Below are 25436 nucleotides of genomic sequence, written 5' to 3' on the forward strand. Positions count from 1 at the left end.
AAATCAGAGTACAGTTTCTAAAAATGCTTTTTGCTCTAATACCTATTCGGAAAAAACCTGGGTCTAAAGACTGGAGCAAGTGTTTATTTTCCAAAACAAGACTTTTTAAAATAATTCTATAGGGATCAGCTTGAACACACATTAAGCCAAAAAAAAAAAAAACCTCAGCGAAAACGCCTCGCAATTTCCAGAGTAAATGCAAATGCATAAGCATTAAGTAGTTTTCTGGCAGGACCACACAACAGCCAGGTAGCGTGGCCGAGCGGTCTAAGGCGCTGGATTAAGGCTCCAGTCTCTTCGGGGGCGTGGGTTCGAATCCCACCGCTGCCAGGGTTGCTGTCATTTTGTCCCAGCTGCATACACTCCCGGCTCAGTTTTGCGCGTGCCATCAGCGCCCCCTGCTGCAGGGCAGGGCTCACGGCCTGCATGAATGGCGCGGCGGAGGGGGCGGAGCCGCGTGCGCCGGGGCGGGGCATTGTGGGTAAGAGGAAGCGCTGGGGCCGGCTCGCTCCCCCCACGTGTCCGCCGGAGTTTCTCCACCAGCAACATGGCCGCCGCCTGAGAGGAGAGCCGGGCCGCCGCCGCCTCTGCAGCCCGCGGGTAACTGGGCCGTTGCCGCCGTCCGCGCTCGGCCCCCGCGGAGAGGTGAGTCCTGTCTTCGCAATGCTCGAGCTGGGGCTTGAGCCGGACCGCACTCACGACGTGGGCCTGGGCTAGATTCCCGAGTAGGCCAAGGAGGCCCGCGCCGCGCTGTGCCGAGGGGCTGGAGGCCTCTCGGGATTCGGGCGGGGAGGAGGGGCAGCCGGCTCCAGGCCGACCCCGGACTCCGACTTCCCCGACCCGACGCCTGGGAGTTGGGGAGGCCGCGGCCGACGCTGGCGGCGGTGACTCAGGGTCCAGCCGACCTGCCCCACCCGGGCCTGGGAGGCCTCCTACGGAAGAAACACCTGTCCGCGGCGTCGGGTGTGGTGGCGGCTCGCGGCAGGGACTGCGTGGTGGGCGTGAGAAGGGGGTCTGACCACCCGCGAGGGAGCAGAAACCCATTGGACAGCGAGGCTCGGGATCGGCGGCCCGCTCGGATGGGCAGGGAGGGCACCTGCGCCTGCCGGATCCCCCCCTCTTCGCAGCTGAGCCGGATTAGCCTCTGCCCGGCGAGGCCCGGGATTCCTCATTCATTTATTCAGGCAACCATTCAGTGTTTACTGAGCCAACTCTGTGCTCCAGATACGGCCCTGACCATTCGGTCCGAGGAGGTGTCAGTAAACAAACAAGGTTGTTCCTCTGGGTTAGCTTTAGAATTCCTTGGGCTTGAGGCGGAAAGAAGAGATCTTAGCGATCTCCACAGTTTCCTCATCTGTGAAATGGGGATAATAGAAATTCCTACCTCATAGGATTGTGGTGACGGCTTAGTAGAAACCGGGTGACGCTCCTGCTTGCAGCGCTTGACTTGTGGCTTAGCGTCATTACTCGCTTACGTTGGCAGAAAACATGTTGTCAAGTAATAACAAACCTACCCAGAGGTTACGTTTATTAGCGTCCTGTCCTTACTCCTCCCCCTACGCAGCGGTCTGGAGGTCGGTACTTAGTTTCCCTACTTTAGGGATGAAAATAGGGAGGAATACCAAACCTAGGCAACTCAGGTGGGTCACAGATGCGAGGCAGCTGCGGTGGGATTTGAACCTGCACAGTTTTGCTCCCGAGTCCAAGCTCTTACCCACTTAACCATACTGCCTTTTATGAGAAAGCTCTGCGGTATAGTGGTTAAGAATAAGAATAAGGATCTTTGACATCAGCGAGACCCAAGTTTCTGTCCTCATTCCACCTTGGGTGAGTTACTTACCTGTGAACCTCACTCTCCTCATTTCCAAATTGAAGATGATAAATCTCTATTGATAGGGCTAATGAGAAGATTAAATGTAAAATATTCTTTGTACTATATTGAGTGTCAACTTCGTGCCAGGCACTATTCTAGGTATTGAGAGAATCAGCAGTGGATTTTTTTTTAAAGTAATGCTCCCCATAACAGCTTTGATGAAGTAAAATATGATTATCTGCATTTCATAGTTGAGGAAACTGAAGCACTGAGAAGCCTTCATGGAGCTTACATTCTACTGCAGAAGACAAACAACACCTGAGCAAATAGACCAGGTAGTTCCAGATTAAGATGAGACCCACCAAGGAAAGAAAATAGAGATGTGGTAGGGCCTGGGAGGAGGTTGGGGGAGGCTTTTAAAATAGGGTGGTCAGGGAACCTATCCTCTCCTGCAGGCAGTGATGATATTTAATAAAAAGGAGCAACGTTGGTAATCCCTGTGGGAGAATAGATGATGTGCAAAGGACCTGGGGTGGACTGGGGCTTGGCTTGTTGGAGGCCCAGCAAGTGGCTACCAGCCTGGATGGTGAGGGGAAGACAGAGACAAGATCATGTAGGGCCTTAGGCGGCTCATGGAAAGGATTTTGGGTTTTATTTTATGTGACAGTGACAGTTGACAGGATTTAGACAGGGAAATAATATTATTTACTTTTTTTTTTTTTTTTTTTGAGATGGAGTCTTGTTCTGTCACCCAGGCTGGAGTGCAGTGGCAAGATCTCAGCTCACTGCAACCTCTGCCTTCTGGGTTCAAGCGATTCTTCTGCCTCAGCCTCCCGAGTAGCTGGGATTACAGGCGTGCATCATCAAGCCTGGCTAATTTTTGTATTTTAAGTAGAGACGGGGTTTCACCTTATTGGCCAGGCTTTTCTGGAACTCCTGACCTCAGGTGATCCACTGGCCTCGGCCTCCCAAAGTGCTGGGATTACAGGTGTGAGCCACCGTGCCTGGCTTTTTTTTTCTCCCCAGTAGAGATAGAGTCTCACACTGTGACCCAGGATGGAGTGCAGTGGTGTGATCATAGCTCACTGCAGCCTCAAACTCCTGAGTTCAACCAATCCTGCTGCCTCAGCTTCCCAAGTAGTTGGGACTGCAGGCCATGCCGGGCTAAAATTTTTTTTTTTTTTTAAAGACAGACCGGGGGTCTCACTATGTTGCTCAGGCTGGTCTTGAACTCCTGGTCTCAAGCAGTCCTTCCACCTAAGCCTCCCAAAGTGTTGGGATTACTAGCATGAGCCACCACGCCAGCCTGATTTACTTCTTTACAAAGACGCGCTGTTGCTGGGAGACTTGGAGGTAGGTATAAGGAACCGTAGGGAGACTTGGATGAGTGCTTTTCACATTACAGGTTGAGTGGGAAGTAAAATCAATTCAGGGGAATTGAAGCTAGCATTTTTTGTTTTGAATGAAGTAGAAAACATCACTGCCTGGCATATAGTAGGGACAGTTACGGTTATGTGAAATCTTGTTTCAGTTACACAGCTGTATGTATGTTCTGGGTTATTTATATGAGATGGATTTCTTACTGTGGTGGATCTTAGGCTGAAAACTTTGAAAGCCACTGAGTTGGATCACCTCAGCCTGGAGGATGAAGGGAGGTGACACTCTTTGTATCAACCCAGATGTACTATCCAGAGGGAGGAGCTCCAGCTCTCTAGCTGACAGGGCACCTCAGCCTCCCTGATCCCTGGCAGGGCAGAGGCCAACAGGGCATAGCAATAACCGAGAAAGAACAACTGCGTCTTGGGAACCTCCCAGGCCACACCCTCTTAGTGCTTATGATCTGTCCCCTTGCTCACCTGGCAGGCCCCAGCCTCTCAGTTGTCCACTGCCCAGCTGCAGAGAAGGCAGGAGCTTGACATGTCTGTGGCACTTGGCAGCCGGTGCAGATGGGGTGAGGCCTTGGGCTCTCCTCTCACACTGCCCTCTGTCTGCACAGCAGACAGTCGAGATGCACTGAAACCGTCCAGATGTGACTTCTGATTTTCATTCCGTCCTCCATCTCTGGGACTGTTATGATAGCTGTTTCCCTGAAGTTTCTCTTTGTACCCCCTCCATATCTTCCTCTGCCCAAAATCCTTCTGTAGCTTCCTATTAAATAGCATTCCCATGGTTCATTTAGGTAGACAACAAACATGTATTGAGTGCCTGTTGTGTACTAGGCACTTGGGGTACCACAGGGACAAAACAGACCAAAATTTCTGCCTTCACATGGCTTACAGCTTAGTGGCAATAGAGATGGGCACAGATGCAGAGCTGTAAACTGTCACATGGTGATAGACACCTGCTATGGAGAAAACCAGAGCAGAGAAGGGAATTGAGGGGTGGGGGAGGCAGTTTGCAATTTGATTTGGAGAGGGAAGGTCTTAGCCATAAGGTGACATTTGAGCAAAAACCTGAAAGAGGTGAACGGGGGGCCATGAGGTTATCAGGGGGGTAGAGCAGCTACAAAGCCCCAGAGGTGGGTTTGGAGCAGAGAGGAGGGTAGGAGGCTTGTGGGAGATGAGGTCTGGCAGGTCAAGGGGCAGGAGATTGTTTAGGGTTTACATGGGATGATAAAGACTTTGGCTTTTGTCCAGGTGTGGTGGCTCACGCCTATAATCCCAGCACTTTGGGAGGCCGACGCAGGCGAATCGCTTGAGGCCAGGAGTTCGAGACCAGCCTGGCCAATAGGGCAAAGCCCCGTCTCTACTAAAAAGACAAAAATTAGCTGGGCAGATGGTGCACGCCAATTATCCCAGCTACTTGGGAGGCTGAGGCAGGAGAATCACTTGAACCTAGGAAGCAGAGGTTGCAGTGAGTCAAAATCATGCCAAAGTACTTCAGCCTGGGCGACAGAGTGAGACATGTCTTCAAAATAAATAAATATTAGATAGTTCAAATGTTAAGTAGATGAGACAAAAATCATGCTGGTCTCAGCCAAGCGTGGTGGCTCACGCCTATAATCCCAGCACTTTGGGAAACCAAGGCGGACAGATCACCTGAGGTCAGGAATCCAAGACTAGCCTGGCCAACATGGCAAGACCCCGTCTCTACTAAAAATACAAAAATTAGCTGGGCCTGGTAGTGCACGTCTGTAATCCCAGCTACTTGGGAGGCTAAGGCAAGAATCACTTGAACCCGGGAGGCAGAGGTTGCAGTGAGCCGATCATACCACTGCACTCCAGCCTGGGTGACAGAGCAAGACTCCATCTCAAGACAAAAAAAAAAAATTCATGCTAGTCTTACCCAAGAGCAGAGGTCTGGGAACTGCTGAGGCCTGGGGGTGCCTGAGTACCATCCTACCTATGACCACCCCTCTTCTCTTTGGGTATGTGAAGGGGCAGACCAGCTGAAATACTCAACCTGCCCGTGGAGACCTGCAGCCTTCCCTCTTCCTGGAATTTCTCCTCCCCTCTGTTGGCATGGCTTGCTCAAAGCCCTCTCTTCTTCCAGGCGCACCTCACATGCCTCCTCCCCAGCAGAAAGGCCCTGCCCGCCTCTCAACTCCCCTACCTGTACTTGTCACCTGAGGTCAGACAGCCTGGATTTGAAGTCCAGTTCATCATCCTGCTTGCTATGTGACTTTGGGTAAAAACGCACACAGTATCTCTGAGTTCCAGTCTGTTCATTATAAAACAGTGACAATCACCACACCTCATAGGGTCATCGTGTTGAATACAGGACAGAAGAGTGTGTGAAGAGGTCATTTTTAGACCAAAAACACAGAAGAGTCATCTCACTCAGGATTTGAGTTAAAGTCAGCTTGAAAATCAAATGTCAGAGAGCTTTGGACTGTCTGTCTTCCTGTTTGACATCTGGCTCCTCTTTAAAGCTTCCCCAGGGCCCTCAGTTCTCCAGTGTTTTAATCATGGCTGGGACCAGCCAACCTCTATCCTTCTGTCTGGCAGTGAATTCTCTGTGAGCAGAGAAGAAACCATTAAAGCCAGTCTTTGCCTTTCCCCGCAGGTGCAGCCCACACGTGTTGGCTTGATCTACCCGCTTGCACCTGCTGCTTGAGTGTTTCTTTTTTTCTTTATTTCTTCTGGCTGATGGGGTATAGGGTTGGTCATCCATTGTTGACTTCACGGTAGATGTAAAAAGAAGGTCGGTTGGTTGGTTGTGGGCTCCCCCTCCCAGTGCAGGGCCTGTTGCAGAATAGGCACAAGGAAATGTTGGTTGAATGACTGACGATCCCAGTCTCTCACCCTCCTTTGCAGATCGAGCTGAAGGACTGTGCGGCTGGCTCTCCTCTATTATGGCCAATGAAGAAGATGACCCAGTTGTACAGGAGGTAACTGCTGCTCTCTGTCCCCTGCCGCCGGGGCTGCAGGCAGTGGAATTGGGTCCTTTCCATGCATCCTCAGGCCAGTCTGGGACCTGTTGATGTTCTGGGACCCCTAACCCTTGCTGTTCCCTCTGCCTGGTCCCCTCTGCTGTCCCCCAGACCCCTGCATGGCTGACCTCTCCCTTCCTTCAGGTCTCTGATCTGGCATCACCTCATCAGAGAGGCCTTCCCTGACTGCCCTTCCACACCCAGCTCCCCTCCTGCACCCTCCCATGCCTCTCTCTGCCCTTACCTTGGCGGTAACTCATACTTGGCCTAGCCCCTGTCATCTCCTAGGTATCAGTTGATTGCTTTCTTTCCCATCTACTGCTGTGCCGCAAAGCCGAGCACAGTGCCTGGCACCCAGGTACCCGGCGACTATTTGGTGAATGAATGAATAAATGGGCTCAGCAGTCCCTCCTTCCCAGGCTTACGCAGATGCAGTCATTCAGCAGCTGTTCATGGACCACTGTGTGCTGGGGACTGTGACACATCAGTGAACAGGGCAGGGTCCCCTTCCCTGGGAAGCTAATGGGCTGTGGGCAAGACTGATGAGGCAGGAGTCTCTGGGTGCAGGCAATGGGAGGCAGATTTCCTTTTTTTTTTTTTTTTTTTTTTTTGGCAGATTTCCTTTTTTTTTTTTTTTTTTTTTTTTTGGAGACAGAGTCTTGCTCTGTTGCCCAGGCTGGAGTTCAGTGGTGCCATCTCGGCTCACTGCAACCTTCGCCTCCCAGGTTCAAGCAGTTCTCCTGCCTCAGCCTCCTGAGTAGCTGGGATCACAGGTGCCCATCACCACACCCGACTAATTTTTTTTTTTTTTTTTTTTTAGACGGAGTCTCACTCTGTCTCCCAGGCTGGAGTGCAGTAGTGTGATCTTGGCTCACCGCAGCCTCTGCCTCTGGGTTCAAACGATTCTCGTGCCTCAGCCTCCTGAGTAGCTGGGATTACAGACGCCCACCACCACGCCTGGCTAATTTTTGTATTTTTAGTAGAGACGGGATTTCACCATGATAGCCAGGCTGGTCTCGATCTCCTGACCTCAAGTGATCACCCACCTTTGCCTCCCAAAGTGCAGGGATTACAGGCATGAGCCACCATGCCTGGCCCAGGTTTCCCTTCTTAGAGAAAGCTGTTTATAATCAAACTCACCTTTCAGAATCCTTTTAACCCAGGACTTAGACCTTTGGAAGGCAAAAGGCAAAAAGTAACTGCATCTGCCTTCAGCCTCCTTATATGCAGAGCCTGACCTCCAGTGGGAAGGGCAGGGGCAAGGAGATGAATAAAGGTGGTTTTTCGTTGCTTGGGGGATGTGGCTAAGTTATTAGATTTGAGTTATTTAGACACATTTAAGCCGCATCTACACTGCAGTAGCAGGAGTTACAATAGGCGGGGGTTGGTGATGGGATAGAAGAGTCCAAGGGACTCCGAGGACAGAGGCAGCGCCCTCTGCAGCCAGGGGGCCTGGAATGCTTCCTGCCCAAGTTGTGCCTCAGCTCCTTGGAGGAGCGAGCAATCAAGGCTCAGGGGAGGCATGTGTGAAGGGCTCTGTAGGTACAGGGAAAAGCATGTGCAAAGGCCCAGGGGCAGGAGAGAATGTGGTTTATAGGAGGAGTTAGGAAGCAGGAAGGTAAACTGCTGCATGGCTGGGTGGGGGTGGTTAGTGTTGGGAAGAAAGGAAGTGAAGCCATCAGTCACAAAGGGCCTTACAGACCCCCTAAGACGGAGTGACTGGCCAGTCCAGGAGGGGCAGGTGGAGGGCCCAGCCAGGAGGCACAGGCATAGGTGAGCCCTTGCCTGCCTGCCTCTCAGAAGAGCATTTGCCCAGGCTCTAGGACGTTTCCTGATCAGTGCAGCCCCAGGGAAGATGTGTGCTTACTGGGGGATTGTGAACTTGGGTGGGGGTGCCAGGTGAACTCTTGCCCTGGTTCCCCTGGGAGCTCTCAGGAGGGATTCCTGAATATACCCAGTGTGCACGCTTGGATCTCCTTGCTTTTAGCATGAGCTGAGCTATTTCCTCCTTCCCCAAACTGCCTCCCTGAGCCACTACCCCTAACTGAAGCTGGAAGCGCCGGCACAGCCCGGGGAGGTCAGCACTGTGTCCAGTCTCCCGGTTAAGTCGTCTTCCGTTCTTCCCAGATCGACGTGTACTTGGCCAAGAGTCTGGCGGAAAAGCTGTATCTATTTCAGGTAATTATGGGACTTGAAGGTAAAGAGGGGAGAAGCAGGTGTGGATGGGTGGTGTGGACTCAGGAACATGAGCAGGAAACGATGGGAAACCTCAGCTAGGGTTTTCGGTGTGGAGAGTGTCATGGGGTGTCTTTGCTTTCGTGGGTGGGTTAATATTGGTCTCATTTCAAAGATGGGAAAACTGAAGGAACACAGGAGAGGCAGAAGTGTGCAGCAGTTAAAGCTGGGGCTCTGGGGTCAGACCGGATTGAGATCCAACTCCATCACACCGTAGCTGCGAGACCATGGACAAGTTTCTTAATCCTTCTGTGCCTCAGTTTCCTCACTTGCAAAGTGGTGATGGTAATAATGCCTGTCTCATAGGGTCCCCGGGAGGACGGGCTGAGTCCACAGTGAAGTGTTTAGGATGCCGCCTGGCAGAGAGTTAGTGCCAGTGATGATGGCCACTGTTGTCATGGAGGCTCCAAGGGGCAGCTCCATGGCAGTGTCTGTGAGCCCTCAGTCCTGCCAGCTGAGAGGGCCCCGGGTTGCTACCTCTGCCCCCTCCCCTTGCTGCTGGGCCAGCAGCTTGTTATAGTGGCCAACACATATTGAGCATTGACCGTATGCAGACTGTTTAAAGCATTTACCTAAGTTACCTTTTTAACCCCACAATAACCCTATGGTGGTGATTATTGTATTTTATAACCGATATATTGAAATAGAATTTACATACCATACAATTTCCCCATTTCAGTGTGTAATGCAATGGATTTTAGTCTATTCATGGGGCTGTGCAACCAGCACCACAGTCTATTTTGGGACAGTTTTGTCCCCCTTTAAAGGAACCCCATACCTATTAGCGATCAGTCTGTGCCCCCAATTCCCACCTCCAACCCCAGGCAACCATTCCCCTTATTTTCTGTCTATGGTTTTGCTTGCTGTGGACTTTTCACATAGCTGGAATAATGCAATATGTGGCCTGCTGTGATTGGCTGCTCTCACTTTGCATGATGTTTTCAGGGCTCATCCACATGGTAGCTATAGCTTGCATCAATATTTAATCTTTTTTTTTTTTTTTTTTTTTTTTCGACGGAGCCTTGCCCTATTACTCAGGCTAGAGTGCAGTGGCTTGATTGCGGCTCAGCACAACCTCCGCCTCCCAGGCTCAAGCAATTCTCCTGCCTCAGCTTCCTGGGTAGCCGGGACTACAGGCACACGCCACAAGCCTGGCTAATTTTTGTATTTTTAGTAGAGATGGGGTTCCTTATGTTGGCCAGCCTGGTCTCGAACTCCCGACCTTGTGATCCGCCTGCCTCAGCCTCCCGTAGTGCTGGGATTACAGGTGTGAGCCACCACTCCCAGCCAATATTTGATCTTTTACTGATGAATAATGTTCCATTGTATGGGAGACCACAGTTTGTTTATCCATTCATCAGCTGATGAGTATTTGGGTTATTGCTACTTTTTGGCTATTATAAATAATGCTACTGTGGACATTCACATAGAAGTTTTTATGTGAACGTGAATTCTCATTTCTTCTAGGTATTTGCCTGGTAGCAGAATTGCTGGGTCTGCGTTTAGCTTTTTGAGGCACTGCTGGGCTGCTCTGCCACATGTTACATTTCCACAGTTAAGAGTCAGTGTTTGATCCCATGATGCACATGAGAAGGCGAGGCACAGGGAGGCCCTCACGGGCATGGAGGCCTGGGGCACGCCCATAGCAGCGATGTTGCAAGCCTGTGCTGGGAGGGCCTGGCCTCCACTCCCTGGGGTTCACCCTTATGGGCCGTGGGAATGGGGCCTGTCCTGTGTGCCTGCTCACCCTGGTTCCTTGGCTGGCTGCAAAGTGATGGTGGAGGTGCCAGTGACCCCCATGTGTCCAGAGTGCCAAACCCTGAGTCACCATCGGCTCTGTTTGCCTCCTCCGTGCTCACAGTGGCCCTGGAAGGTGAGGATGCTTAGCCTCAGGGAGGCGAGGTGCCTGCCTGAGTCCACAGTTAGCAAGGGGCAGGATGAGGACTGGAAGCCAGGCCTGTGATTCCGGAACCTGCGCCCTTCAGCCTTCCCACCCCCAGTCAGGTGATCTCAGAACTGCCCCCAGCCCCAGCCCAGGAAGCAGGGAAGAGTCACGGCTTTGCTCTGTGAGTGAGCTTTTAGGAAATGACCGTCTCCTTGCGCTAGAATGTAGCTAATCTGAAAGGGCCTATTTTCCACACTGCCATGCCTCCACCAGGCTCATTCTACAGGCTGTCGTGAGACCAGGCAGAGCATTTGAGGAGGGGTCCAGACTTTGACTCCTTCACCTGAGAGAGAGAGGGACAGTGTACTGTGAGGACAGATGTGGACAGGAGCCCCTGCATGTTGAGCACATTGCAGTGTGAGCCATTCACGTAAAGATAAGAGCGGGTCATGGCTGCCCGGCTCCCTTCTCCAGCATCTTGTGAGGAAGCTCACACAATCAGATAAGGAGAGCGAATGGAATCACGAATTCCCACCTGCCCGTCGTCTGGCCTCAGCAGTGAGCAGCATATGCCTGTGTTGCTTTCACTCTTTGCTTCCTTATGGACTCCTTTTGTTCGTCCTTCTCTCCCCGGATGGCCTGTGCACTGGTAGTTAGGTCCTGGACCCCCATCCTCACCTCCCATGGCCGTGCTCTGTGGGTTCCTGGAGCAGCAGTGTGCCAGTTCGGCTTCCTGTGTGTAGGCACGTCCCTCGGAAGTCAGAGACATCCTGCAGTGGCCCTTTGGAAGGAGGCCATGGGGAGCTGATGAGAATAGGTCTGCAGGTGGTGCTGGGCAGCTGGTACCCTTGTGGTAGGGTAAAGCCGGTCTCTGCTTGGGGTGGGCTTGGAGATAGCTGTTGATTCTTGGCTGGGGCCCAGCTCTGGGCAGGGCTGGGCAGAGTGGACTTAATGGCTCCCTTCCCCTCCCCAGTACCCTGTGCGTCCAGCCTCGATGACCTACGATGACATTCCGCACCTCTCAGCCAAGATCAAGCCCAAGCAGCAGAAGGTGGGGCTGCCCCCTGAGGGCAGTGGGGGCGGGAAGAGAGGGTGATGAGGGTGAGAGCCGGTGGAGGCGAGAAACTCAGAGAAGGAGTCATTGGAGAAGTAGGAGAACCAGCAGCTCCCAGGCCCTTGAAAGCTGAGGAAGGAAAGTGTCCAGAAAGACAGGGATGGGCCCCTCCAGAGAGGCCAGGGATGCATGAGACTGATGAATTAGAGAATGGGGCCAGATGTGAGCTTAGGTTCCCAGGATAAGACGGGGGCGGGCGGGTGAACATGGAGTAGGTCTGATAGGAAGAGAATCTAGCACCTGTCCATGGAGGGTCTGCAGCTCTAGCCCCTCCGGCCATAGGGAAGTGCCATCCCAGTATTGCCAGTTCTGCTGGCTTTTCAAGAGAAGTGGGAAATAAGGATTTTTATGAGGAATCTCTTTATTTTTAAGTGTTGGCACCTAATTTAGGTCTTTGGAAGTGAAGTAGAGGACAAACAAGATTACAGGACTCTCCACTTCCTTCTGACATTTTTGTTGGAATTTGGGTTTGTGGCCCTTGGTGTGGACTGAAGTCCAGGGGCCCTTGGGGACATGTGTCAGTCCCGCTTCTGGGCAGGGACCTGGTTAGGAGGTGGCCATGGCGGGGTTGGGGTGTCCCTTGGGGAGCCATGCCTTGGGGTCCTCATAGCTGGTGGGGGTGCTTGGTGCCTCCAGGTAGAGCTTGAGATGGCCATCGACACCCTGAACCCCAACTATTGCCGCAGCAAAGGGGAGCAGATCGCACTGAACGTGGACGGGGCCTGCGCCGACGAGACCAGCACGTATTCCTCGTGAGTTCCCGGCCTCAAGCCTGTCCGGTTTCCCTGCATTCACACAGGAGCCTCCGAAAGACCTTAAAGACATTGACCCCCTTTGCCCCCTCACTGGGCTCCCCACCAGCGTCCCAGCCTTTGGAGGGCTGGGCCTGTCTCAGACCCTGCCCTCCTGAACTGGCTGGTCCCAGAGCTCCTACCCACTCCTCGTCTCTTGGTCTACAAACAAGGCCATGGGTTTTCTCATCCCCAGGCTGCCCTCCTGAGACTCACGTAGGCTGCCCTGCGGCCTTGGTCCCTGGCTGTGGCAACTCAGAAAGTGTCTAGGTGGTGGAGTGCACTGTGGCCACAGGCCCTGACTCGGAGCTGCCTTCCCCTGTAACGTTGCTTCTCCCTGTGCTTCAGGAAGTTGATGGACAAGCAGACCTTCTGCTCTTCCCAGACCACCAGTAACACATCCCGTTATGCCGCTGCACTCTACAGGCAAGGTAACCGGGGCTGGCATCCCGCGGTGGGGTCATGGCGCTGGGGGGGGCTGGGCAGGGAGAGAACCTCCCCAGCCTGGTGTCTATCTCCCACCTGCCCTGAAAGCTAGACACTTGTGGGGGCCAGGCAGGTGTGGAAATAACAGAAATGACACATTGTCAAGGGACCGGAAGTGGCCCCCTTTGGGGACTGCTGGCTGGACACTGCCTGACCAGATGGGGTGGGGCTCCAAGTTCATTTGTCCTCCCGGGACACAGATACATACAAGTAGCTAACATAAGTTTGGGGACAGAATTTTGTCTTTAAATACGAAGCTTATGACAGAGCAATTCCATTCCTAGGCAGCATCTATCCAAAAGAAATGAAAACATGTGTCCACAAAAAACCATACACAGTTGTTCACAGTAGCATCTTCATGATAGCCAAAAAGTGGAAACAACCCAGATGCCCATCCGCTGGATTCATGGAGAAACAGAATGTGGTCCATTCACGCAGTGGGATGTTATTTGACCATGGAAAAGAATGAAGCACTGATGCTACCACGCAGATGAGCCTTGAGAACATTGTGCTAAGTGAAAGAAGCCATGTGCTTCTTCACTTGCAGCTACGCACTGTGTGATTACGTCTCAGTCAGCGACCGACCACATACTCAACGGTGGTCCCGTAAGATTATAATGGAGCTGAAGAATTGGCTTACCTAGTGATGTCTTAATGAGCCTGACTCTGTGTAGGCCTAGGCTAACTTGTATGTTTGTGTCTTAGTTTTTTGTTTGTTTGTTTTGTTTTGAGACAGAATCTCGCTCTGTTGCCTAGGCTGGAGTGCAGTGGCACAGTCTCAGCTCACTGCAACCTCCGCCTCCTGGGTTCAAGCGATTCTCCTGCCTCAGCCTCCCGAGTAGCTGGGATTACAGGCGTGCACCACCACGCCTGGCTAATTTTTGTATTTTTAGTAGAGATGGGATTCTGCCACGTTGGCCAGGCTGATCTCAAACTCCTGACCTCAGGTGATCCACCCACCTCGGCCTCCCAAAGTGCTGGGATTACAGGTGTGAGCCACCATGCCTGGCGTGTGTCTTCGTTTTTAGTAGAAAGTTTAAAAAGTTTAAAAAAAAAAAAAGGTAAAAAGCATATAGCTGGGTGTGTTGCCTCCTACGTGTAATCCCAGTGCTTTGGGAGGCCGAGGCAGGCCCAGGAGTTCCAGACCAGCCTGGGCAGCATAGTGAAATCCCTTCTCTACAAAAAATACAAACATTAGCTGGGCATGGTGGCACATCCCTTAGTCCGAGCTATTGAGGAAGCTGAGGTGGGAAGATTGCTTGAACCTGGGAGGCGGAGGTTGCAGTAAGCTGAGATTCCGCCACTGCACTCCAGCCTGGGCAATAGAGCAAGACTCTGTCTTGAAAAAAACATATACAATAAAGATATATTTTTCATAAATTTATTTATTTATTTATTTTTGGAGAGGGAGTCTCACTCTGTTGCCCAGGTTGGAGTGCAGTGGCTCAATCTTGGCTCACTGAAACCTCTGCCTTCCGCTTTCAAGCAGTTCTCCTGTCTCAGACTCCGAGTAGCTGGGACTACACATGCACGCCACCACACCCAGCTAATTTTTATATTTTTAGTAGAGACTGGGTTTTTGCCATGTTGGCCAGGCTGGTCTCGAACTCCTGACCTCAGGTGATCCACCGGCCTTGGCCTCCCAAAGTGCTGGGATTATAGGCATGAGCCACTGCGCCCAGCCTATTTTTTTTTTTTTTTTTTTTTTACAAATTTAGTGTAGCCTAAGTGTGCAGTCTGTATGAAGTCTACAGTAGCGTATAGTAATGTCCATAGGCCTTCACATTCACTCACCACTCACTCTCATCCAGAGCAGCTTCAGTCCTATAAGCTGTGTTTAGTCTTTTATACTACACTTCTACTGTACCTTTTTTATGTTTAGGGTTTTTTAGGTGTGTTTTTTTGTTGTTGTTTGTTTTGGGGTTTTTTTTTTGGAGACCGGGTCTCACTCTCACCCAGGCTGGAGTACAGTGGTGATCATAGCTCACTACAGCCTCTATCTCCTGAGCTCAAGCAATCGCCTTCTCTCAGTCTCCTGAGTAGCTAGGACTACAGGCCATGCCACCACATCTGGCTAATTTTTTAAAAAAATTTTTGTTGAGATGGGGTCTTGCTATGTTGCCCAGGCTGGTCTCAAACTCCTGGGCTCAAGTGATCATCTGGCCTCTGCCTCCCAAAGTTCTGGGATTAACAGATATGAGCCACTGCACCCAGCCTAGGTATATTTAGATACACAAATACCATTCTGTTATAACTGCCTACAGTATTCAGGGGAGTAACATGCTGTACAGTGTGTAGCCTGGGAGCGATAGGCCATACCATAGAGCTGAGGCGTGTAGTAGGCTCTGCTGTCTGGGTTTCTGTGAGTGCACTCTGCGATGTTTGCACACGATGAAATCACCTAACGATGAATTTCTCAGAACGTATCCCCATTGTTAAGTGATGTGTGGCTGTATGTGAAATGTCCAGAATAGGCAAATCCACAGAGGCAGAAAGTAGATTAGTGGCTACCAGGGACTAGTGGGAGAGTGGAGTGGGGATTGCCTGGTTCTTTTTGTGGTGATGAGAATGTTCTAAAATTGGTTGTGCTGGCTGCACAGCTTTGTGAATATGTTAAAATACATTGAATTATGGCCAGGAGTGGTGGCTCATGCCTGTAATCCCAGCACTTTGGGAGGCCGAAGTGGGCAGATCACCTGAGGTCAGGAGTTCGAGACCAGCCTGGCCAACATGGTAAAATCTCATCTCTACTAAAAATACAAAAAATTAGCCAGGTGTGGTGGTGAGTGCCTGTAATCCCAGTTACACAGGAGGCTGAGGCAAGAGAATCGCTTGAACTCAGGAGGCGGAGGTTGCAGTAAGCCAAGATTGCACCACTGAACATCCTGGGCAACAGAGTGAGACTCCATCTCAAAAAAAAAAAAAAAATACATTGATTAGTATGCTTTAAATGAGTGGACTGTATGGTACGTGAGTCTTGTCCCAAAGCTGTTAAAAAAGTACAAGGTGCGGCCGGGCGCGGTGGCTCACACCTGTAATCCCAGGACTTTGGGAGGCCGAGACGGGCAGATCATGAGGTCAGGAGATCGAGACCATCCTGGCCAACATGGTGAAACACCATCTCTACTAAAATACAAAATTTAGCCAGGCTTGGTGGCACACACCCATAGTCTCACCTACTTGGGAGGCTGAGGCAGGGGAATCACTTGAACCGGGGAGGTGGAGGTTGCAGTGAGCCGAGATCATGGCACTGCACTGTGGCCTGGGTGACAGAGCAACACTCCATCTCAAAAAAAAAAAAAAAAAAAAAAAAAGTACAAGGTGCTTAAGTATTTAGTCTCAAAAGCAATGAACGAAACTAATCTGAACACTTAGGAAACAAAACAGGATAGGATCAAAAGTAGTGTCATATAACTTGCGTGTTCTGTTTAGAACCCATGTCTCAAGCATGTAATTCTTGAAAGCCACATCCCTTGCAGCGGAGGGGGGAAGTCATCATCATTATCAGAGGCCATGTGGACACTCCACCCAGTTCTAGCAGGGCCTCTTCTCCAGCCACAGTGGCACTAGTGGACTTCCTAGTGGAACGGGTGGAATTTTGGCAGGAAGAGGTGGAGGATAAGAAGGAGAGGAAATCCAGGTGTGTGGGGTGGGACAGTAAGGGTGATCTGGCTGAGGTCTGGAGGGTAAACAGCAGGGCAAATTTGATGAGGATTAGCTGCCTAGTGTGGCAAACCAAGCAGCTGGGGAGGGGGGCGTGGAACCAGGCTGGGAGATGGGACTGAAGGAAGTGGCTTCAAACAGAAGAGTCCAGGTTCCTGTCCTAGTCTGGGCTGTGTGCTTGCTGTGTCCAGCAGGGCCAGGTGGAGTTGGGGATGGTCCCTGGCCTGGTGGTCCCAAGACTCCAGGATTGGGGGCTGCAGCAGGAATGGGAGGCAGTTTGATGGTGGGCCTAGGCCTTCAGGGGACTTGGTGACTCCCTTGAGCCAAACTGGATGGGTTTCTAGAGTTGAGTCCAAAGCCCTTCTTCCTTCCCCAGGTGAGCTCCACCTGACACCTTTACATGGCATCCTGCAGCTGCGGCCCAGCTTCTCCTACCTGGATAAGGCTGATGCCAAGCACCGGGAGAGGGAGGCGGCCAACGAAGGTGAGCCCGGGATCCCCAGCCCTGCTGCCTGCCTGCCTTCATCCTGGTGGGATGGCTTGGTCCTAGGAAGAGGGATGGAATGATAGGATGTTTAGCAGTTTCCCTGGCTTCTACCTACTAGATGCCAGAAGCACCCACCCCACAGTCATGACAATCAAAAAGGTTACATTGCCCAGTATCCCTGGAGTAAAGGGGCAAAACTGTCCCCGATTGAGAACCACCGTCTTAGGCAGCTCTCTCTGTGAGGAGAACTCCCAGCACCCTGGCCTGAGGCTTCCCTGGTGGGTGGGATTGAGAGAAGGGAGGTGGAAGCTCCCCAGGACTGCACTCAGTGGCTTGTCTCTCTTGCAGCAGGGGACTCTTCACAGGATGAGGCAGAAGACGATGTTAAGCAGATCACGGTGAGCCCTGGCCCCTGGAGGAGGAGGGTGCTGCCTGGGCGGCAGCAAGACCAGAGACCAAGGGGTAGTGGGTCTTCGCAGAAAGCAGGTGGAGCAAATAGGTCCATGCTTTTGAGCCTTCTTGCTGGGCTACCTGGAGGGAACAACCTGAGTTGTTCCAGCTGTACACAAGACGGAAGCCCTGGCTGGATCCAGGAGATGTGTGCCTGGGGCTTGGCTGGAGTCACCTGGGAGCAGGAAGCTGGGGCCAGGAGCCCTGAGGACCCGCAGACCAGCTCTGCCATGAACCCGTATCTTAACAGAGCCAAAGTCAATTAACTGTGATTCTATCCTCTTTATGGGGCACGGATGAATAGTTTTCGTTTTAATAGTTATTCCTGAATTTTAAAGATTTTTCAAAGAATCTTAACCTTCCATTTATGGTTTGTAAAGTTTTCCCTATTTAAGCATATTTAGATTAAAATGAGTAGTACCAAAAGAAAAATGCTACACGTAGAATGATGATAGACAAGTATGGCTAGAGAGTGGTGAGTGAGTGGATGTCCTTGAGGACCAGGGAACACGGGCATAATGGACATGGAGGTGGCGCAGGGAGCTCATCCTGTTCTCTCCGTAGCTTATTAGGACCTTAGAAACTCCCTTCCTAAGCTCTGGGGAACTTAGAAAAGGCGTCCTGGGCCCGTCTGCTTTAAGGACTCTGCTGGCTGTGGCGCCTGGGACTCTCTAATCCCCCTCAAGCCTCTGGGCTGGGCAGGCACGAGCAAGTATAAGCTGTTCCCTGGCGTGTGCAGGCAGCTCTGGGAGGGACACGGTTGGGACGGAATTTAAACCATCTGTGCTAAGAAAGGAAGGGAGAGTGGAAAACCCCTATACGGAGTTCTCTGGTCTTCTGGCAGGCGCCGAGACGGCAGCCCAGCAAGGGTCACAGGCCTGAGGGTATGACCTCTTCCCCTTCCCACCGCAGGTGCGGTTCTCCCGGCCGGAGTCAGAGCAGGCCCGCCAGCGCCGTGTGCAGTCCTATGAGTTCCTGCAGAAGAAGCACGCAGAGGAGCCCTGGGTCCACCTGCATTACTATGGCCTGAGGGTGAGTGAGTGAGCGGGGCCTCGTGGGGTCCTGGGGGAAACACCCCGGTGCCCGGAAGGGTCAGGGCGTGGCCTCCATGTCTCACCTTGAACTTAAGTCAAATTCATGAGTCATAGCCACAGATAGAGGATCGAGTCCTGTGGGCAGTTTACACTTCACTCCAGCCGAGCCACTTAGCGTGGGCCCCAGGAGAGCAAGAGAAAACGATGCGAGTCCTTGGTTCCCTGGGTGGGGTTTGGCCCCTGGGCATGGGCATCTTGCTGGGCTTGCAGTGGGGCTAGTGCCTGGTAACATATTTTCGCTGCAGCCCAGGCCCTAAACGCAGGCCAGATGCGTTCTCCGGTTCTGTCCTAGAGAGTCGGTCGTGTGTTGCCACCCCAGAGTTCCCAGCACACCTGCCCAGGGGGATTTTTTACTGTACTTGGTTTTCATCTGGTATGCTGACTTTATTTACTTTTATTTTTATTTATTTATTTTTTATTTATTTATTGAGACAGTCTCATTCTGTCACCCAGGCTGGAGTGCAGTGGCTCGATCTCAGCTCACTGCAACCTCCGCCTCCTGGGTTCAAGTGATTCTTCTGCCTCAGCCTCCCAGGTAGCTGGGACTAGAGGCACCTGCTAATTTTTTTGTTTTTATTTTTTTAGTAGAGATGGGGTTTTGCCATGTTGGCCAGGCTGGTCTCGAACTCCTGACTTCCAAGTGATCTGCCCACCTCAGGCTCCCTAAGTGCAGGGATTACAGGTGTGAGCCACGACCACTTGGCCCTGGTGCATTGACTTTAGAACCTAACCCTTGAAACTGCGTACTGAGTGAGGGAAGCTTCCAAAGACACCATGGGCCAGGGCTCCCAATATTTTCTGGGGTGGGGAACAACTCCTGATTTCTCTGGAAACTTCTGGAAGAGATTTGTGTTAACAGAGACCCTTAGACTCGGGGTCAAACTTCTAGGCACTGCTGTTTCCTGCTGTGTGACCTTGGGCATGTTAGCTAACCTCTCTGAGCCTCAGTTTTCTTACTTATAAAATGAGAGTAGTAATAATAGTACCTACCTTGCCGAGTTATTTTGAGGGTGAGATGGGTTAGTATATTTACAGTCAGTGGAACAGAGTCCACCACATCCTAGATGCTCAGTGAACGTTAGCCATCATTTTGTCATTGCTGGTGGTGTGCCTGTGTTATAGACAAGGCATCGAGGCTTGGGGGCTGGGGCTGGGCAGGTCATAAGGCCAGGAAGATGAGTGACTGAGGCCATGTCGGAGGCCTTGGGTGCCGTGCTCAGGAGGTTGGATGTGGTCCTGTGGCTGGCCATGGAGTGGAAGACGGGAGGCCTTGCGGGAGGGGGCGCAGGCCAGGGCCATCAGCTGAGGCTCCTCTCACACCCTGCCCTCCTCCAACAGGACAGTCGCTCTGAGCATGAGCGTCAATACCTGCTGTGCCCCGGCTCGAGTGGAGTGGAGAACACGGAGCTCATCAAGTCACCCAGGTGGGATGGGCTGGGCCAGCATGCAAACTGGATGCCCGCCCAGGGTCCCCAGGGGTCCTTGGTGTGGATCCTCCCAGAGGACTGTGGCCCCTCCTCTAGCATGAGGATGGAGCCCATTGTCCCCTGGAGAAGGCCAGGAGGGTGGGCCTGGAAAGAGATGGTCCCCTTTTCTGCAGGGGCTCAGGGCTGCTGGGGGAGGGCAGGGGTGAGCTGTCTGCACCCCCTCCCCAGACCCTCACTTGGGTGGCTGGTGAGGAGGGTCCAGCCTGGATCAGCCCTGAGCCTCTGCCCCTGCCGTGTCCCTGCAGTGAGTACCTGATGATGCTGATGCCACCCAGCCAGGAGGAGGAGAAGTGAGTAGAGGCGGCAGGACACCCTCTCCCTTTCGGGGCTGGCTGCCTCTAACCCATCCCCTCTGCTTTCCCCAGAGACAAGCCTGTGGCCCCCAGCAACGTCCTGTCGATGGCCCAGCTGCGTACGCTGCCCCTGGCCGATCAGATCAAGATCCTGATGAAGAATGGTGGGTGCCCACCCCCTGCGCTCCCGGGGGCCCCAGTCCCAGTGGCTCCTGAGGAATGGACTCTGTGGGACAGTGAGGACCGAGGGCAAGGCCAGAGGCCCCTGCTGCCCACAGCCTGCCCAGCTTTGCATCCTTGTCTGGAAAGATAATGCAGGACAGCAGTGCGGCCAGCTCCCGCAGGCACCCCAAGTTCCCGTGAATGCAGGACAGTCGTGTGTCTGGCCCCCACAGGCGGGCTTGGGTTCCCGTGCCATGCTCACCACTTGCCTGCCATGCTCTTGGGCAGGTCACGAACCTTTCTGAGGCTTTGTTCGTTTTTCTGTGAAAAGAGACTAATGATAGTTCCTGGGGGCCAATGTGAGGAATCAGAGAGAGGAGGCTTCTAAAGTACAGGGCCTTGCAGGTGAACATGGACTAGGAGCTTTTTTTTTTTTTTTAAAGAGACATGGGGTTTTGCTGTGTAACTCCTGGGCCCAAGTGATCCTCCTGCCTCAGCCTCCTGAGTGGCTGGGCCTACAAGCAGACGCCACTCACTGCGCCGGCTCAACTAGGGTCATTTTCATGACAGTGTCTTCACTGGCATTGCTTCTGGGTACCCTCACCAGACCCGGCACCATAAGGACTGGTCTCTTTTTCTCAAAGGACTCTGAGTGCCAGAACCTTCAGGATACCCGTGGCTGGTGAACAACAGACCTGATCCTTGAGTTCAGAATGGAGCCGCAGAACCTGGGCTCGTCCTTTGAGATGCCACCATGAGCTCTTAGGAGTCTAAGGAGAGAGGGGAGCTCCATGATATGCTCGGGATTGTAGGCTTCCTTCCTGCAGAGGACTTTGAACTTTTTTTTTTTTTTTGAGACAGTCTTGTTCTGTTGCCCAGTCTGGAGTGCAGTGGCACAATCTTGGCTCACTGCAACCTCTGCCTCCCGGGTTCAAGCAATTTTCATGCCTCAGCCTCCGGAGTAGCTGGGACTACAGGTGCCCGCCATCATGCCCACTAATTTTTGTATTTTTAATAGAGATGGGGTTTCGCCTTGTTGGCCAGGCTAGTCTCAAACTCCTGGCCTCAAGTGATCTGCCTGCCTTGGCCTCCCAAAGTGCTGTGATTACAGGTGTGAGCCAAAGCGCCCAGCCAAAGTTTGGACTTTCCCTGGGCCCTGCCCAGGGCTCACTTGGGCAGGAGCAGAGCACAGTGATTGAGGGCACCAAGTGGAGCCGGGTGGCTTGGGTTCACTTCCTGGCTCTGCCACTTCCTAGCCAAGAGATTATGGGTGAGCTTTGAAGCCTTTCCAGGTCTGAGTAGTAATAGACCCTTCCTGAGGCACCCCTCAAGTCTTCCTCAAGGGGCACTTCGTAGCATCCTCAGATTTCATGAGGTGCCCAGTGCCTGGCATGTAGTGAGCAGCCTGAGAGTGTCAGCTGTTGGCTATGATGGGTGTCACTACTGTGAGTTATCACATTCTGGGGGTATTACATTAACTTGAAGCTATGCAGACTTGGTGGAGGGGAGGGAAGGGCCCCGCCCCTCTTCCTTGTCTGATGTCTCCTGCGTCCTCCTCAGTGAAGGTCATGCCTTTTGCCAACTTGATGAGCCTCCTGGGCCCCTCCATCGATTCCGTGGCTGTTCTGCGGGGCATCCAGAAGGTGGCGATGTTGGTCCAAGGGAACTGGGTGGTGAAGAGGTAAGTTGCTTTTTTAATTTTTTATTATTATTTATTTTTTTCCTTGAGGCAGAGCTTCACTCTTGTTGCCCAGGCTGGTGTGTAATGGCGCAATCTCGGCTCACTGTAACCTCTGCTTCCCAGGTCCAAGCGATTCTCCTGCCTCAGCCTCCTGAGTAGCTGGGATAATAGGTGCCCGCCACCACACCCAGCTAATTTTTGTGTTTTTAGTAGACCCGGGTTTCACCATGTTGGGCAGCCTGGTCTCGAATCCTGACCTCAAGTGATCCACCCACCTCGACCTCCCAATGTGTTAGGATTATAGGCGTGAGCCACCATGCCCGGCCTACGCAGTGTTCTCTTAATGGGAGCATTTGGTCCTTTTAAATTTGATGCAGTTACTAGTGCTTTGGGTTTAAATCTATAGTTCTTTCTATTTGTCCTGCCTACATTGCATTTAAACTTTTTTTTTTTTTTTTTTTTTTGAGACAGACTCTCGCTTTGTCCCACAGGCTGGAGTGCAGTGGTGCGATCTCAGCTCACTGCAAGCTCTGCCTCCCAGGTTCACTCCATTCTCCTGCCTCAGCCTCCCAAGTAGCTGGGACTACAGGCACCCACCACCACGCCTGGCTAATTTTTTGTATTTTTAGTAGAGATGGGGTTTCACCGTGTTAGCCAAGATGGTCTCCATCTCCTGACCTCGTGATCTGCCCGCCTCGGCCTCCCAAAGTGCTGGGATTACAGGTGTGAGCCACTGTGCCCGGCCACATTTAAACATTTTTTAAATTGACACATAATGTACATATTTATGGGGGCAGTGTGAAATCTAAATACATGTATACAATGTAATGATCAAATCAGGGCAATTAACATATCTATCCCCTCAAACATTTCTCATTTTTGTGTTGGGCACATTCAAACTTCACTTTTCTAGCTATTTAAAATTATACAATAAATTGTTCTTAATTATAGTCACCCTATAGTAGTACCCTTTGTCCTGCCTACATTGGATTTTTTTTTTTTTTTGAGATGGAGTTTTGCCCTGTCACCCAGGCTGGAGTGCAGTGGCGCAATCTCGGCTCACTGCAAGCTCTGCCTCCCAGGTTGATGCCATTCTCCTGCCTCAGCCTTCTGAGTAGCTGGGACTACAGGCACCCGCCACCACACCCGGCTAATTTTGTGTATTATTAGTAGAGATAGGGTTTAACCATGTTAGCCAGGATGGTCTCGATCTCCTGACCTCGTGATCCGCCCGCCTTGGCCTCCCAAAGTGCTGGGATTACAGGCGTGAGCCACCACGCCCGGCCTTACATTGAATTTTTATATCATTCTTACCATCTGCTGGATTCATTTCTATTTTTTCCTGCTAACTTGGAAGTTATACCATTTGGGCTCATATATTGATTACCCTACAGTTTTCAGCTTGCATTCATGACTTAACACATTTTAATGTTAATTGCTGCTTTTTACCCCATTCCAATCTATTCAGAGATCTTAGAATATTTTATATCTATCCTCATACACTGCTGGATTGGTATATATATATTTTTTTTACCTTTTTAATTTTCCAATCTTCTCTATTGTTCCAATTTTAGTATATGTGCTGCCGAAGAGAGCACAGGATTGGTGTATTTTTATTTTTTTTTGAGATAGTCTCACTCTGTTGCCCAGGCTGGAGTGCAATGGCACAGTCTCAGCTCACTGCAACCTCTGTCTCCTGGGTTCAAGCGATTCTCCTGCCTCAGCCTCCCAAGTAGCTGGGATTATAGGTGCATGCCACCACGCCCAGCTAATTTTTGTATTTTTAGAAGAGGCAGGGTTTTGCTGTGTTGGCCAGGCTGGTCTTGAACTCCTGACCTCAGGTGATGCACCCACCTCGGCCTCCCAAAGTGCTGGGATTACAGGCGTGAGCTACCGTGCCTGGCCTGGTGTATTTTAATTCTCTGTGTATTTTCAGCCCCATAAGACATTCCTGTATCCAGCCAATCAATATTCTTTACTCACACGTTTATAATTTAGTCATTATTTCTTTCTGCATCTCTAAGTTTCTATCTGGGATCATTTCCTTCTGCCTAAAGAATGCTATAGCATTTCCTTTAATGTGGGTCTGTTGGTGATGCATTTCCTTGGTTTTTATGTGTCTGGAAATGTCTATTTCACCTTTGTTCTAGAATTCTAGATTGGTGGTTATTTTCCTTTCCACGTGTTGATATGATTTTGTTGTGTTCTGACTTCATTGTTTCTGTTGGCAGTTTCGTTCTTATTCCTGTGAAGGCAGCCTGCCTTTGTTTTCCTCTGGCTGCTTTTAGAGGAGTTTCTCTTTGTTTTTGGCTTTCTACGGGTTCATTTAGATGTGTCTAAGTGTGAATTTTTTACATACTCTGCTGGGGATCACAGGTCTTGAGCGTGGGGCTTGATGCCTTTCAGTGGTTTCTCTTCTCCTGCGAATCCTCCCCTAGACCATGTGCTGTCTGCACGAGACCATCAGTTTCAAGGGATTAGGGATGTCTGTTTTGACTCCTGCTTTATGTTCCCAGTACCCAGGATAATGCCTGGATATTACCAATGCAGACCCTTGTTAAATAATGTGGCTACGTTTTACTTGAATTATATTGATTCTAAATAATGTAGCATTAATTGCATTAATAACTCACTTTTTAAGTAGTGTAGTTTAAGGTGAGCAATGTGACAAAATGTGAAATGTTGCACATTTTAAGAAAATACAATGCCTTGAAAGCTCCTCTCATAGTTGCAGAGTATATTCGTGTTACTGCCACGTGGTGGAGCCCTTGCACTGCTCCACAGACGCCCAGCGCAGTTTGTCAGCACCTTGCGGCTGTTGTCCTTTGTTACACGTTTTCATCATGGAAGGCTTTTGCGATGGCGCATCGCGTGTTGCATGGGACTACCTGTGTATATTTACACCATGAGTGAATGAAAGCCAAGAGGGGTTCTCCCGTCACACACCTGAGGACACTGGCCCAGAGAGGCATGGGACTTGCCAAAAGTCTTGCAGCAAGGCAGCCGCAGAGCCCGGTTAGAACCCAAGCCTCATGGCTCAGCCCTGGGCTCTGCGCCCAGCACTGCATGTGTCCCCTGGAGGTGCTGCCCCTTTTAGTTTCGCCCCGTCCTGGGGACTGGAAGGTAGGGACTTGGGGACCGTGGGCATTCCACCTGCCCCGGCACTTCTGTAAGCCCTACTCTGCTGCTGCCCACACTGCCATGTCAGGGGCCCCTGGGTGAGGGTCCTGTGTGTCCCTGTGAGGAGACAACGCAAAATCCATACCTCCATTCAGTCACTATGGCCAGACTGCTCGTTCTGTGCCATGGACCGGGCTCTCATTCAGACACTGCTCCTGGGGATGGCGGCTGTTACATTTGAGCTCCCTGAATGCAGAGATCACGGCACGGACCAGGCTTGTTCGGTCAGCACACACTTAGTAG

The 25436-nt window shown here is 51.5% G+C and overlaps 1 protein-coding gene and 1 non-coding gene across 5 annotated transcripts in view; both read left to right on the forward strand.

Moving 5' to 3' along the window:
* Positions 1-248: 248 nt before the first annotated feature.
* On the forward strand, positions 249-330 carry TRNAL-AAG (transfer RNA leucine (anticodon AAG)). The gene has a single exon. It is a non-coding gene; the product is annotated as a tRNA-Leu (tRNA).
* Positions 331-553: 223 nt separating this feature from the next.
* POLR3E (RNA polymerase III subunit E) overlaps positions 554-25436 on the forward strand; it is a 38326-nt gene continuing 13443 nt past the window's right edge. For 2 of the 4 annotated variants that reach the window (XR_004248746.2, XM_032157099.2), the window contains exons 1-13: positions 554-645; positions 6070-6143; positions 8313-8363; positions 11279-11356; positions 12056-12171; positions 12559-12641; positions 16736-16843; positions 17195-17244; positions 18209-18328; positions 19729-19814; positions 20123-20167; positions 20243-20334; positions 21893-22013. Coding sequence is in view for 3 of the 4 variants with exons in the window: in XM_032157099.2 (XP_032012990.1) it covers positions 6108-6143; positions 8313-8363; positions 11279-11356; positions 12056-12171; positions 12559-12641; positions 16736-16843; positions 17195-17244; positions 18209-18328; positions 19729-19814; positions 20123-20167; positions 20243-20334; positions 21893-22013 (986 nt within the window). In the remaining variant the exon portion in view is untranslated. Of the gene's footprint in view, positions 646-2064; positions 2149-6069; positions 6144-8312; positions 8364-8399; positions 8706-11278; positions 11357-12055; positions 12172-12558; positions 12642-16735; positions 16844-17194; positions 17245-18208; positions 18329-19728; positions 19815-20122; positions 20168-20242; positions 20335-21892; positions 22014-25436 lie in introns of those variants that run through there. The other 2 variants (XM_058440815.1, XM_058440816.1) reach the window with 2 other exon arrangements.

The sequence above is a fragment of the Hylobates moloch genome, unplaced genomic scaffold (assembly GCF_009828535.3).
Source record: "Hylobates moloch isolate HMO894 unplaced genomic scaffold, HMol_V3 SCAFFOLD_6, whole genome shotgun sequence".
Taxonomy (NCBI): Eukaryota; Metazoa; Chordata; class Mammalia; order Primates; family Hylobatidae; genus Hylobates; species Hylobates moloch.